Raw genomic sequence first — 15,386 nt, 5'->3', positions numbered from 1 at the left:
TGTCAATAAGAATAGGTTCAAAGGATAAAATATTTATCATTTCTAAAATTCAATTAGCCAAAGAACATGAGGTTCTCGGTTGGAAGATTGGTGAATGACTGCACCAAAGTATGCACCAGTGACCTTGAGAATATGGGAATAGTCTCAACTTTTCACTGCAGGCATTCTAGGTTCCTTCTGTAACCTTGGGTCTACATTTTACTGCTGCTATCCAGATGCAGGCTGTATTTGTACATCACAGTATTGATCTCTTCATATTGAATTCTTGTGATGCAAGTATTCTGTGAATTATTTGTATGTGATCTCAGAAAGAATAAGTGAATCAAACTTTAATATAGAAACATTTCATATTGGAACTATTGATTTGATTAATGTCAATATCAATTCAAAGCCAGAGCAATTGGCAGCAAATATTTCAAATTAAATTTGATTTTAAAGTCTGGTTGTTTGAGTAAAGGCACTCCCAGGTATATTTAATGTTTAAATTTTAATTTATATCTCATCTTTGAGACAGATTCCTTAGCATTGAATACTAACAATTTATATGAAAGAGAATAAAAATAAAATAATTATTTTTTAAATTAAATGCAACCTGTACACCTGCAATGTTTGCCAAAAATTTTGATTTTGCTGAATGAATAGCATGTTCTAAATTGGTAGTCTTCATCAATTTAGCTCCAAGCAGCCATCTTATCGACCTCAAAACAGTCAGGCAGGCCATTTTGCAACCCGTGTGGTTACTTAAACCACATTAAAGTTAAAGACTGCTGTTTAAAGATAGCCCTCTCAACCCATAATTGTTCTGATGGAAATTATCTGTTTTATGTGAAGTTCCAGCTTTCTAAAAATAATTCCTGCCTCCCTGCAGATCTACCCACACCAGATGGTTTAAGATTCAAGTCTATCCGTGAGACTTCCGTAAATGTGGAGTGGGAACCTTTGAACATTGCGTTTGATGGTTGGGAGATCATTTTCAAAGCCCCTGTAAGTCAAATTTTACATCTCCATGGTCAAAAAACATAAAGGATGGTGGCAAGTGTGTTATTGATTTCTTATAACATCAGCCAAATTTACTGATCAATTCTGGCACCAATACTTTAAATCTGCTGATAATTATATAATTTAATTTTCCAATCTTGCTTTTTATTTCACATGATGAAAGATCCTGGATAATTTCTTGTGATCTACAATGCTTGTAAATCCTTGTTTGACCATAACCAGCTTTATTTCTTTTAAACAGTGGATGTGCTTACCAATTCAGTAAGTGTTTAACCCTTTTATGTGCTATGATCATAAAAGAACCAATCAGACAGATTTTCCTGAGTTTAAACAAGAAAGAGGTTGGTTTATTGTACTTAAAACCAAAACCTGATCTAAGTAAAAATGATAAACTACGCTCCAACTTTCTCACACACACACACACACACACAAATAGGTTACAGAATGAAGAATAGATTGGTTGGATTTGAGTCCAGAACAAATAAAATAATATTCAGTGTGTGGCGTCTGGTAATTAATTGTCTTCCAACTGAATTTGTGGTCCTGAAGTTTCTGGTTGGTAGAGGTGGCCAACTGGTTCAGGGTTTCTTGGAGACAGTGATGTAGATGGCTTTCTCCCCAGAGTCCTGCCTGCAGCAATGATAGGCTTGGATGCTTGCAGTCCACAGACAGGGTTCGAAACTTAGTGTTTCCTGGAGAGAGAGAGACAGAGAGACAAAGCCCCACTGGGGTACTGCCCTGATTAGTTCAGATGCTTGTCTGACGTGTCCAAAAGAAACTCCAAGTTTTCACACAGACTGGGAAGACTGTCACATGATTTTCCCAGGGTATTCTCTTTTGCACTTTAAAGAGATCCAAGTCTAAGAATTCCAATCCTCTCTGATCGAATTGTTTCAATGATTACCCTCCCTGGAGGTTCATCTCCACTAGTGTTAATGTTCCAAGATGGCTTTGAATGTCTTGCTAATGAAAGCAATACCAGGTAGCATTCAAACTGCTCAAGCCATTGTTCTGGATGAGGGTGATTCAGACATGCGTCTCCACCTCGATACATTAGAATGTGAGGCACTTCAATGCAAATTGCAATGGCCATCTTAGCTGCTGTATTTTTAAAAGTTGAATTTAGGATTCCAGCTTTCCTTTTAAAAGTTTAATTTAGGTTTCCAACCGAGGAATTAAAAATCATCATTCAGCATAGCATGTTTTCATGATAGTGAATAATATGTTTCTTCCTTGGTATGGATTGAAAAGTAAGAAAGTGTGTACCTTTGTTATATTGACTTCAGAAGCAAGTCATATAATGTGGCATTATTTATTATTGTATGTCTTTCACATATAATGTTATCTTTTAGCTGTTCCCCACAAAAGTCTTCCCGAAGATTACCTTCATCTCCTCAATAAAGTCAATGAGACAGTCTAGGCCATGTTGCCTCCACTTATCCCTGATACCAACAATGACAATTTTTTTTTGATTTTGCCAGCAAATATACCTGAATAATGTGTAAGTGTAAACCTGCCCCACCCCCATCCACACAGCTATTTTCCTCCTTCATTCAAAATATATACTATGGTATCATTAAGGTGCTGAATTATCTTTCACATCAATCCTCTCATATCACTGTCATATTTATTTATTCTCTTGAAATGCAGACAGCTGTAAAATATTTGTACATCTGTTCCTGAAAAATGCATGACTAACACTTACATTTTCTACTGTTACATGTTGTAACAGATGAACGTTACAAGAGATTTTCTTGCATCAAATCCAGTAAGCCACAGCTAACATGATGACACACTAGTAAATGGTGTGAGATATTTGGATTAAGAGAAACTGTTTCCAATAGCTGGAGGGTTGGTAACCAGAGTCACAGATTTAAGGTGAATGGCAAAAGAATCAGAGGTGACATGAGGAAAAAAAAATGTTTACACAACGAGTGGTTAAGGTTTGGAATGCACTGCCTGATAGGGTGGTGAAAACAGACTCAATAGTAGCCTTTAAAAGGGATTGGATAAATATTTGAAGGAGAAAAAATGACAAGGATATGGGAAAGAACAGGGCGGTGGGGAGTGTACTAACTGTATTGCTCTTTGAAAAAGCCGGTGTAGACTCAATGGGCCAAATGGCCTCCTTCTGTGCTGTACTACTCTATGATTCTGTGATTTGGGAAGATAAAACTGCAAATGTCTGATATTCAGAAATAAAAATAAATAGAAAATGCTGAAAATGTGCAGAAGTAGTTCCCATAATGTTTGAAATGTGAAAAGACAGCTTGGGGTAAAGACCTATCATCAGATTTGGGTAAATTTGACTCATTTATTTAATTTTATTCAATTCTAAAAGTACATATTTAACCTTGTTTCCTGAAACTCAAACTGGAATGCACAAAGAAATACAGTTTAACTCAAAATGCAAGTCAATTGGTCTGCTTGTTTTAAGACTGTTTGTTTCATTTTGACCATTGGATGTAATTAAGACTAAAGTGATGGGCCAGAGCAAATTGAAGAATTAATGGGCAGAATCAGGCCAAGACTCTGAGATTGAGGCTCCCAACTGTTCTATACAGTGAAAGTGTTATATTGACATCCATGACCAAGCTCTATAAAAATTAATGTAATGCTCACTCCAGCAATGGAATAACATTTATAGGAGGGGTAGCCCATACAGATTTAAAAGAAATAAAAACAGAAAATGCTGGAAATGCTCAGCAGGTCAGGCAGCCTCTGTGGAGAGACAAACAGAGTTACACTTCAGGTCAATTACCTTACATCAGAACTGGAAAAAGTTAGAGATTTAACAGTTTATAAGCAAGTACAGAGCCAGGGGAAAGGAGGCAGGGATGGTGGGGGCAGCAGGGGTGTGGGGACAGAAGGAGAGAAGAAAAGAGAAGGTCGTTGATAGAGTTGAGGGTAGGAGTGATTAATTGACTAAAGGGATGATGGTGCAAAACAAATGAATATATCAATAGGATAGTAAAGAATCAAAGAATGGGTCCAGAGGGGGTGTAAATGGTTACAGAAGAGCCATTACCAGCAGCTGCTGGCTGAGAAAATGGGAATGGTGGCTATGATCTAAAGTTGTTGCACTCAGTGTTGAGGCTGGAACGTGTAAAGTGCCAAATTGAAAGATGAGGCAGTGTTCCTTGAGCTTGCATTGAGCCTCACTGAAACAATGTAGGAGGCCGAGGTCAGAAGTGGGATGGAGAATTAAAGTGACAAGCGACAAGAAGTTCAGGGTCACGCTTGCGACTGAATGGAGGTATTCCGATTTAAAAGTGAAAGTTTAAAAGAAAACAGATGAAAAGGTCAAATTGTTTCATTTTTTGGAAACTTTTCATGGTATTGACAGTGAAAATTGGACTCGACTTGCCATTTGTCTCCTTACGATGATGAAGATGATGGTCATGTAACTAAATACTCCATGCCAAACAGTGAAATAAAAGCAAAATACTGCAGACACTGGAAATCTGAAATAAAAGCAGAAATGCTGGAAATACTCAGTAGTTCTGGCAACATCTGTGGAGAGAGAAACAGAGTTAATGTTTCAGGTCTGTGACCTTTCATCAGAAGCTGATGAAAGTTTTCTACATTGTATCCTATATTGCAAAGGACTGGGAGGAGAGAGACAAAATGTTTGCATTTCCCAGCAAGAACCAAGACCCAGGAAGTTTAAAGGAACTACCTGTTCTCTTAGCAAGCAGAGACATACTGCTAACTGCTAAGTTTAAATGACTGAGTGACCGTTATTTGACAAGCCCCTCCCCATCTGTAGTTTTTATGCTGGTGTTTTCTCTGGAGAAGAGGAGAAGCAACTGGACTCTAACATGAGCAGACCCTAAGTAGGGGTCCCTCTCTCTCTCTCTCTCTCTTTCTCTATTCCAGCTTGAAAACTTTCAAATCCTGCCTGTTGACTGACCACCTTTGCATACTCTGGCTACAATCAGAAACCCCATTGGAGGAAATCATCCACATTGCTGTCTCCAAAGAGACCCACTGAGCCAGTCATCTACCTCTTCAAACTAAAAGCCTCAGGACCACCGAATTCAGCTAGAAGCCAGCTGAATCACCAAAGTCCATAGATTGTATATCCTTTTGTTTTATGGATTTTAACTCAACCAATCTACCTTTCCCCACTCTGTAACCTATTTGTGTGTGAGTGAAAGTTGGCACGTTGTTTATTATTTTATTTGTTCGGTTTAGATACAATAAAGTTAACCTCTTACTTTGTTAACTCAGGGAAACCTGTCCAATTGGTTCTTCTTATGATCTTAGCAAGTAAGTAATCAAATACCTATTGAATTGGCCAGTAAATCCACTTTAAGGAAGAATTAAACCTGTTGTAATCAAACAAGGAGAGGGAAAAGAGGGAAGCTCTTCGACCCCTCCTCATTTGACCGTAACACCAAAAAGAAAAAAAAAGACTTGTGTTTATATAATGCCTTTCATGACCACCGGATGTCTCAAGTGCTTTACAGCTAATGAAGCACTTTTTGCAGTGTAGTCACTGTTGTAATGCAGGAAACACTGCAACCAGTATGCACACAGCAAACTCCCACAAACAGCAATGCGATAATGACTAGATAATCTGTTTATGTGATGTTGTTTGAGGCAGGACACCGGGGAGAACTTCACTGCTCCCCTTCAAAATAGTGCCATGAGATCTTTTGCATCCACCCAAGCGAGCAGATGGGGCCCCAATTTACCATCTCATCCAAAAGATGGCACCTCCGATGGTGCAGGGCTCCCTCAGTACTGCACTGGAGTGTCAAGCCTTGATTTTTTTTGTGCTCAAATCCTGGAGTGGGACTTGAAGCCATAACCTTGTTAGAGGTGAGAGTGCTACCAACTGATCCACAGCTGATACTCACATTATATTTATATATATTTGCCCTGGATGGCATCATAAAATGCCACGGGTCTAATCGCATGTCCAGGGCAATGCCTGAAATAATGAACCAAAGCACTGTGCCTCCTACAGATCACTTTTATGTTTCTTTGCACTTCTTTCCAAATTTGAAATATTCTTTTGATTGCAGAAAGAAGAAAACGGAGAGATTTCCAACAGCTTGAAGCAACCACAATTATCATTTGTGCAGACTGGCTTGGCTCCGGGAGAGGAGTATGAAGTCAGCCTTCATGTTTTGAAAAATAATACCCGTGGTCCACCAGTTACAGAAAGACTGACAACAAGTGAGTAAATACAAATGTGTTACTTTTCCTCTCTGCTTGATTGTATTCAAGCTTGTACAGCCATCAATTTGCATCAGTGCAAGAAGTAAGTGTATAGCGTACACTGAGCTGATAAAAGTGGACTTTAAGTGGATTATTTCTAAAAGGACCCTTTCCTTAACTCATGACATTACATGATAATATCATAAGACTTAGGAGCAGGAGTAGGCAATATGGCCCTTTGAGCTTGCTCTGCCATTCAATAAGATCATGGCTAATATGCTACCTCAACTCTGCTTTCACATCATGTCCCCATATCCCTTGATTCCCTTACTGTCCAAAGATCTATCCATCTCAGTCTTGGATATACTCAACAACTGAGCATCCGTAGCTCCCTGGGGTAAAGAATTCTGAAGATTCACAAGCCTGTGAGTGAAGAAATTTCTCCTCATCTCAGTTTTATTTGGTTGATCCGTGATCCTGAGACTATGACCCCCAGTTCTAGACTCTCCAGCCAGGGGAAATGACTTTTCAGCATTTACTTGTGTTAAGCCCTCGAGGACTGTTATATGTTTCAATGAGATTACCCCTCATTCTTCTAAACTCCAGGGAATATAAATCCATTCTACTTAATCCCTCCTCATAGGACAATGCTCTGATTCCAGAAATTAGTGAAACTTTGTTGCACTCCCGCTAAGGCACATATATCCTTCCTTAGGTAGCAGGACCAATACTGCACACAATACTCCAGGTATGGTATCACCAAAGTTCTATAAAATTGCATCCAAATATATATGCAACAGTGTTTAAGATATTTTCCTGTTAACTATTTTAACAAGTTACAATTATTTGATATACACAATAAAATTATTTTGTTAAAAATAGCTGTCAATAAAAAAGGAAAGATTGGGGCGGCACAGTGGCGCAGTGGTTAGCACCGCAGCCTCACAGCTCCAGGGACCCGGGTTCTATTCTGGGTACTGCCTGTGCGGAGTTTGCAAGTTCTCCCTGTGTCTGCGTGGGTTTTCGCAGGGTGCTCTGGTTTCCTCCCACATCCAAAAGACTTGCAGGTGATAGGTAAATTGGCCGTTGTAAATTGCCCCTAGTATAGGTAAGTGATGGGGAATATGGGACTACTGCAGGGTTAGTATAAATGGGTGGTTATTGGTCGGCACAGACTCGGTGGGCCGAAGGGCCTGTTTCAGTGCTGTATCTCTAAACTAAACGTCCACTCAGTTCCAGTGCAGCGGTACTCTTAATACAGCCCAGGAAAGCATGCTTTACCTTCAGTTATGGCCCTCAGCTGAGGTGCTGCTTTATGTGATTCTGAGTCTCCATTGAGGAGCCATTCAACCATGGGATATTGCCAAATCTGGTGGCTAACTTTTATAGAGCCCTCGACGTCAGGAACGGTGGCGGGGGAGGGGGGGCATGAAGATTGTTCCGGATGATGCCCGCTACTGACCTCGATGCCGGCAGGGCCCGTCCTGATTGCGGCGGCGGCAAGGCCTCATGTCGGCCCCCTGCCCCCCCTGCTGCTCGATGACGGGACCCGTATTACAACATGCAGATGGGCACTTACCATTCGTTAACATGCTGGCCACTGCGATTCAGACAGCAGGTTGAGATCCTCATCCTGCTAGATGGCATGGACGTGTCTTCGGATCCCTGTTCGGGGAAATGAGACGTGGCTCATGGGAAGTGGGGAGGAGGTACTTTTCTCAGTGCAGGCGGGAGAGAGTGGGGTCAAACTCTTTGCATTGGTTGAGGGGGAGGGAGGGATGGGGTTGAGGGTTAGAGTTTGTGAACTTTGCGGGGGGGTGAAGGTCACGTAGTCAAGGTTAAGTATATTGTGGGGGGTGAGTGGGTAAGGAATTAAATGTAAGGCTATTGGGGAGTTGGGAGAGTGGATGGAAAGATTTTTTAAATAATTTTTAAGATTTTTAACTGAAATTTGCCTGTAAGCTTTGAAACGGTCATTTGGGGCTCTAAGCCCTTTAAAAATGGCGCCGGTACCTGCGCAGTGGCTCCAGACACTGTTACCGGAAACAGCACACCTGCCCCCTCCACGTCTTCGGAGGGGGCGGCTGCCCTGGACATGTTAACGCACCGCCGCATTTAAGATCGCAGCGGCTCTGTGAAGTGAATGCCGCGTGTGCAGGCTGCCATCTTATATGGCTGCCGCCTTACATATCCAGCCCTGAGAGTTAACATCTGTTCCTCTCCTTTATTTGTACTCAAGTGGGTTGAAACAAGGAATGCTATTCTGGTATCTGTAGAAGAAATAAAAAGGCTGCATTAAAACTCTCAAAGCTATCCCCCTCCTCTCTTTGTAGATAGAGGTCATATAACTCTCCTTCCCCAATTTTCCATACATCTTGCTGCCCTTTGCTGAGACTTTACTCATCGCTTTCTTGGCACCCTTCCTAGGTGGTTTCCACTCCTCAGGAATCAACACGTTCACTGAGGCAAGTTACTCGATCTACATCTGCAAATTAATGAAGTGCATTAAGCCAACACCTCTCTTCCAAAGTCATGCTGATCGGGAACTCCTTTACGAGCAATATTTTTCAGAACATCATGAGTGAAACTTTACACTGGCACGTTACAACAAGCACTGAAACATCATCTCCAGGAGGGTCCAGACTGCCATGCCCTGCCACAGCCCTGGGGAGTTGACCATGTATGTCTTGTTGGAAGGGACAAAAGCTGTGACAAGTTCACCAGTTACAAGTAAAACTCCACAATGTATTGGAAAAAGATACCCCTAAGGAAGTATTTGGCCTCTGCTTAGTAACAGCCCAGGATGATATGATTAAAATCGGCAAATTATCATATGGGAATCTATGGGCACAGAGCTCAGTTATTGGAGAATGATCCTTGAGCAATAATATGGCTTCAAGAAAAATTTATCATGAAACATTTCCAGCGTTCCCAATTCTACATTCAACTCCCCAACTGTCCAACATGCACGTCCAGCAGATTTGCATGATAGTAACCTGCTGTATAAGGCACATCCTCCTAAAATTAAGTAATTAGGATGCAGATGCTGTTTTAAAAAAAACAGTGAGGTAAATCAGTTTCCAGCTTATTGAGAAAGGCACGGTTTAATTGGAAACATATTTCAAAAATCACTTTTTGCACAGATTGAAGGGCATTTAATGTAACCTGATCACAGATAGAAGCATCGAAAATATTATGAATTTAGTATTGATTTAATATTCTATTGCTGCAAAAATATTTATCCACTTTTGCAGTCAGAGGCAAAGCAATGGTACATTCCACTGACCTCGAAGAAAGCTGCCCACAAAGATCTAGTGATCGTCATGGCATGAATTTTTCTTTTCTCAACATTAATTTGAATCTGGCACCAGTCAAGGAGATCTCCAGGCTAAGGAGTCAATCACATTGAAGAATTCTCATAGCCAGCAAATCAGGAAGTAAAATGCACTGATTATCTTTCGCTTTTTGCCAATTTTACACAGAGCAAAATAAATATTGGGAGACAACGACTAGAAGCTGAAACGTCATAAACTTTAAATAAAATAATTATATTGAGAAAACATGGACTTTTTAACATAATGGAAAAATTGGACATTCCAGAAATATAGGGCTGAATTTTACCAGCCCCTCGAAGCCACAAGTCGCGGTGCAGGGACCAGTAAAATTCTGCGGGGAGAGGCCCGCCTCAACCCGCGACATGGAGAAGGGCCCGCCGCAAATTACCGGCGGCGGTGGGACCTCAGTGCGGCCTCCCTGCCGCTCGGCGGCAGCAGCCCAATTAGAATATGTAAAACGGTACTTACCTCTGCAGATTATGCAGCGCACCACCTTTCCTGCACAATTCCTCATTTTACGTAGAACGGGAAGCTGTCAGGTGCCGTCCCATTCACGATTAGGAAAGCTGGCGGGTCTTCAGAAGCAGAAAGTTTCACTCCGGAAAGTAAATACTGATATTCAGGGGTCTCACTGCATTCTGTAAGAGAGAGGGGGATATTCAGGTGTCTCACTCTGCATTCTGTAAGGGGGGGGGATATTTTGGGGTCTTACCCTGCATACTGGAAGGGAGGAGGGAGGGGGGATATTCAAGGGTCTCACTCTGCATTCTGGGAAGGAGGGGGGATTTTCAGGGGTCTCACTCTGCGTACTGGATGGGAGGAGGGAGGGGGGAATGACAGGGGTCTCAGCTCTGCATTCTTAAAGGGAGGAAGGAGGGGGTCTCGGATTACTGGAGGGAATGCTCTGCAGGCATGAAGGGAGGTACTGTGTACCCTCCCTCCATAAACAATGTATGCTCTGCATTTGTTTGTGTTTGTAAAGGAGCTATGGCACTCTAGTCACCCTGTGTGTGGGGAGGGTGCCAGAAAGGGTTGGAGCATTAAGGTTATATGAATGGAAGGGGCAATCGATTCAGCTGGTAGGATCTTGAGGTGGTCATGCTGTGCTACTCAGTGTTAGCCAAGATGGGCAATGCCATGCCACGCCACATAGTTGATCTATGAAAGCACCTGATGTGCCCTGTTAGGAATCTTCGAATAAATGAAGGGTTCAACTTTATTTATCACATGGAAATAGGTATGGCTGATCCTTCATTGTGTGATCCTCTGCTCCTGAGGATCCATACGCGCCAGAGTCAAAATCAACAGGCAGGTTCGCTCCACATAGAGGCCCCCGGTAGTGAGCAGCAGCACCCAAGGGGAGCTCGCCATTACGGTTGCCGTGTATCTACTGGCCCCACATGACATGCCATCGCATGTCAGAGCACCAGTGCCAGAGGCGATTGCGCATGTAGAGAGGGTGGTGACACATCTCTCTGCCCTGCTCAAAGATGACCTGCAGCCCATGGGCTTCAGTGGACGTATTATGCCTGAGGTCCTCATAGTGGCAGCAGTTCTCAAGCTTGACGCCTATGCAGCTTTTCAGGTGCTCACTGCAGACTTTTGTGGTGTCACACAATCAGCAGTGCACCGCTGCATCAGGGAGGTCACCGATGACCTGCACTGGAGGGCCAGTGAGTATGTCCACTTCAGGACAGACTGTCACAGCCAGATCCAGAGGGCCATCTGTTTCGGCACCATTGCCAGAGAACCATAGGTTTTAATGTTCATAGACGGCAGCCATGTGGCCATCAGGCCTCTCACCAGGCTACCACCTTCAGACGTCACCATTAAAGGTGAAACTGGTATGTGATCACCGGAAATGCTTCATGCAAATCTGTGCCCACTTCTCAGGCAGCTGCCATGACACCTGGGTCCTGCGCCAGTCCCAGCTGCCACCGCTGTTCACTAAACTGCCTCAGATGGAGGGGTGGCTTCTTGGAGACAAGGGCTATCCCTTGCAGACATGGCTCCTGACACCAGTGAGAGACCCCAACACTGCTGCAGAGGAGAGATACAACGCTAGCCACTGAGCTACAAGTGCCACCATTGAGCAGGTGATCCATTGAGCATGCTGAAAGAGCACTTCCAATGCCTGGATGGATAGGGTGATGCCTGTACTATGGGCCGAAAAGGCCAGCTCCTTTCTTTGCTGCTTGCTGTGCTCTGCACAACTACGCAGCCAATAGAGGCTAGGCCGGGCATGATGAGGAGAGACGTCAACAGGATTCCTCCATGGACTATGAGGACGCTGAGAACCTATAACATGAAAGGCACATGGGAGGGCAGATGGCACCCAGGCTCTGCACGCAGGGCTAGCAGTGAGCTAGGGATGTACGGAAATGGCTTATCAGTCAAAGGCTGTCTGCTCCATAGGAACCGACATGAGCTCTGCAAGCCACACATCACCCTCGTTCACCTGATGTGCAGCTGTCCACATCTGCAGCATCCCTGTGTAAACCATTAGAGACAGCAATTGACTGGGCCAATGTCCATGTCACTGCATCCCTGGAGAGGCTCAAGAGTAATGGCGTCATGGCAATGATGTTCTTGCATACTTTGGCTCTCCTGAAGGGCCAACAGTGCAAAGGGATGTGACACTGGCACTACATGCTGGCACACATCATTCACACAGAGAAAAGGACACATATGTTGGTGAGGAACATTTAGTGAAAGGCGTATTTACATTGCTGTGACACCCGTGCATTCCCATTTGTGTCAGTGTGTTCTCTGTAAATGCTTGCAAGTGCCCCTTCTCACTGCAACCTCTGCACTGGCAGCCTGACTGGAGGGAGGCTGCTGATCTGATTGCCCTTTGGCTGTGGATGACTTGGGCGCTCATACCCTGTGTAGAAGGCCCCAACTGGCTGGGGAAGTGCTCGTTCATCCCCTTTCTTTGACCCTTTGATGCTGGATGGCCCCATGGCTACTCATCTCCTCTGCCATCTCCAGCCAGACTGCCTTGTTCAGGCGGGAGGGCTTCTTCTTTCTGTCACTGGTAAAAAGGACCTGCCACCTTGCCTGCACAGCCTGGAGGAGAGTGAACAGGGAAGCTGCAGTGCACTGTGGGGCCACTCTAGAGCAGCCCTCTGCCATCCTCGGCTTTTGGTGTGGTCCTTTAAATGCAAAGGTGATTCCACCATGTAATTGCTCTAACTTCTGGCTGCAAGGTTTGTCTTGCACATATTTGAAAACCAATGCAGAACTCGTGAGGAAATCTGTGCTGTTGTCATGGTTTTTCAACGACGCAAACACTTTACTTCTGCAGCAGCTGATCATATTTATTGGTGTAATATCTCTAGTTAGCAATGCAGCTAGAATATGAACATATTTTCCTGGTTTTTTTTAGCACCAATTGTTTAATTGCAGTTACATGCATTTTCACTTAACAGCTGGCAAAGAAATAAATACAGATTCCAAATGCATATTAGTCTGCGGCTTTTCACAATCAGATGATTAGAAGCCCATAGTATGTAAATATTCTTCAATTATGGTTTTATTTCTGCTGTGTATTTGCCTTTTGTGGTACATTTAAGTCTCATGTTTGGAATGTGCAAAATTAAGATTATTTACCTAGGTGCGGCACGCCTACAAGAAGCAATGTAACACTTGAGTGGAAGAAGAGGATGGCAACTTCACAGAATACTGGGACACAGCCGGGTAAGTATGTGGCAGCAAAGCAGAAAGTGCTGGGGTAACTCAGCAGGTCAGGCAGCATCTGTGGAGAGAGAAGCAGAGTTAACTTTCAGGTCTGTGAATTTGGTCAAGTTAACTCTGCTTCTCTCTCCACAGATGCTGCCTGACCTGTTGAGTTTCTCCAGCACTTTATGCTTTGCTGCCAGATTGACAGCAGCCCCACTCTTCAGTCAGGTAAGTATTTCTTTGACAGCTGTCAGGAAGCAGATGCTGGGGCGCTTAAAAAAGGGCCCCAGCACTTTCTACACAGTTGTCAAAAGCTTCTTCACTGCGCCGGATGTCCCGCCTCTCCCTATGTAATATGAGGGGGGCGGCTCGGCGCAGTGATGCTGGGACTTGGCGGCCAACGCTGAAAAGGGGCACCCCGCTAAGTTTAAAGGGCACCACCGCAGAGCGCAGCACCTGAATAAAATTCTGCCCATAAAGTTCGCGTTCTGGGGCAAAGAGGTTGTTCAGCCATAGTTATAGAGTTATACAGCACAGAAACAGGCCCTTCGGCCCACCGTATCTGTGCTGGCCATCAAGCCTATCTATTCTAATCCTATTTTCCAGCACTTGGCCCGTAGCCCTTAATGCGATGACATTTCAAGTGCTCATCTAAATACTTTTTAAATGTTATGAGGATTCCTGCCTCTACCACCCCTTCAGGTAGTGCGTTCCAGGTTCCAACCACCCTCTGGGTGAAAAAATCTTTTCTCAAATCCCCTCTAAACCTCCTGTCCCTTACCTTAAATCTATGCCCCTTGGTTATTGACACCTCCGCTAAGGGAAAAAGCTTCTTACTATCTACCTTATCTATGCCCCTCATAATTTTGTATACCTCAATCAGGTCCCCCCTCAGCTTTCTCTGCTGTAAGGAAAACAACCCTAGCTTGTCCAGTCTATATTCATAGCTGTAATGCTCCAGCGCAGGCAACATCCTTTGCACCCTCTCCAGTGCAATCACATTGTTCCCATAGTGTGGTGCCTAGAACTGTACACAGTACTCCAGCTGTGGCCTAACTAGCGTTTTATACAGCTCCATCATAACCTCCCTGCTCTTATATTCTATGCCTTGGCTAATAAAGGCAAGTATCCCTTATGCCTTCCTAACCAACTTATCTACCTGTGCTGCTGCCTTCAGTGATCCATGGACAAGTACACCAAGGTCCCTCTGTACTTCCGATGGTCCTACCATCCATTGTATATTCCCTTGCCTTGTTCCTCCTCCCAAAATGCATCACCTCACACTTCTCAGGATTAAATTCCATTTGCCAATTCTCTGTTCGTCTTACCAGCCCATCTGTATCATCCTGTAATCTAAGGCTTTCCTCCTCACTATTTACAACACCACCAATTTTCGTGTCATAGAGTCATAGAGAGATACAGCACTGAAACAGGCCCTTCGGCCCACCAACTCTGTGCCAACCAACAACCACCCATTTATACTAATCCTACATTAATCCCATATTCCCTATCACATCCCCACCATTCTCCTACCACCTACCTGCACTAGGGGCCATTTACAATGGCCAATTTACCTATCAACCTGCGAGTCTTTGACTGTGGGAGGAAACCGGAGCACCCAGCAGAAACCCATGCGGTCACGTGTCATCTGTGAATTTACTGATCATACCTTCTATAATTCACATTCTGACTTAGTCTGCCAAAATCCAGCTACACCTCATTAACAAGATATAAGTTTTTCAAGAGTTTTTAATGGCAACATTACTGTGTAATAGAGGAAGTTCTCATTGTTTCAGTGATTTCTAAAATATTATCGTCTGTGGGGACTTCAACAGTGCACCCTATGGAGGAGCAATCAGTCACTGACAGCAACTTCTGGATTTCTGCCTTTAACTGCACATGTGCAGACACCAGAAGTGCTGTCAGTTTCACTGGGTAATGAAAGCAAATGCTGACAGTTTAACTATCATTACAACTGCAAAATCCAGGCAAGCAAAAGGTCCAGGAGAATTTTGCATCTGGCCGTAGCAAAGGGCAGCAAGATGTGGAGAAAATTGAGGAAGGAGAGTTATATGATCTCTATCTACAAAGTGAGGAGGAGGAGGATAGGTTTGTTAATTTTGCATCTGGTCATAAATGAAAGTCCAATTAATGCAGTGATGATCCATAAATGTAACACCAAGCACCCATTTCATATTCACA

At 43.5% G+C, this 15,386-nt stretch overlaps 1 protein-coding gene across 9 annotated transcripts in view; it reads left to right on the top strand.

Moving 5' to 3' along the window:
• The window catches only part of tncb (tenascin Cb), a 378,292-nt gene that overhangs the window by 282,463 nt on the left and 80,443 nt on the right, over window positions 1-15,386 (top strand). For all 9 annotated transcript variants that reach the window (XM_068012682.1, XM_068012690.1, XM_068012681.1 and 6 more), the window contains 2 exons: window positions 869-984; window positions 6,033-6,186. In XM_068012682.1, coding sequence (XP_067868783.1) covers window positions 869-984; window positions 6,033-6,186 — 270 coding nt within the window. The remainder of the gene's footprint in view (window positions 1-868; window positions 985-6,032; window positions 6,187-15,386) is intronic.

This window comes from Heterodontus francisci, chromosome 32 (genome assembly GCF_036365525.1).
Source record: "Heterodontus francisci isolate sHetFra1 chromosome 32, sHetFra1.hap1, whole genome shotgun sequence".
Lineage (NCBI taxonomy): Eukaryota > Metazoa > Chordata > Chondrichthyes > Heterodontiformes > Heterodontidae > Heterodontus > Heterodontus francisci.
The sequence above is the reverse complement of the archived record's forward strand: the minus strand, read 5'-3'. Positions and strand labels throughout refer to the sequence as shown.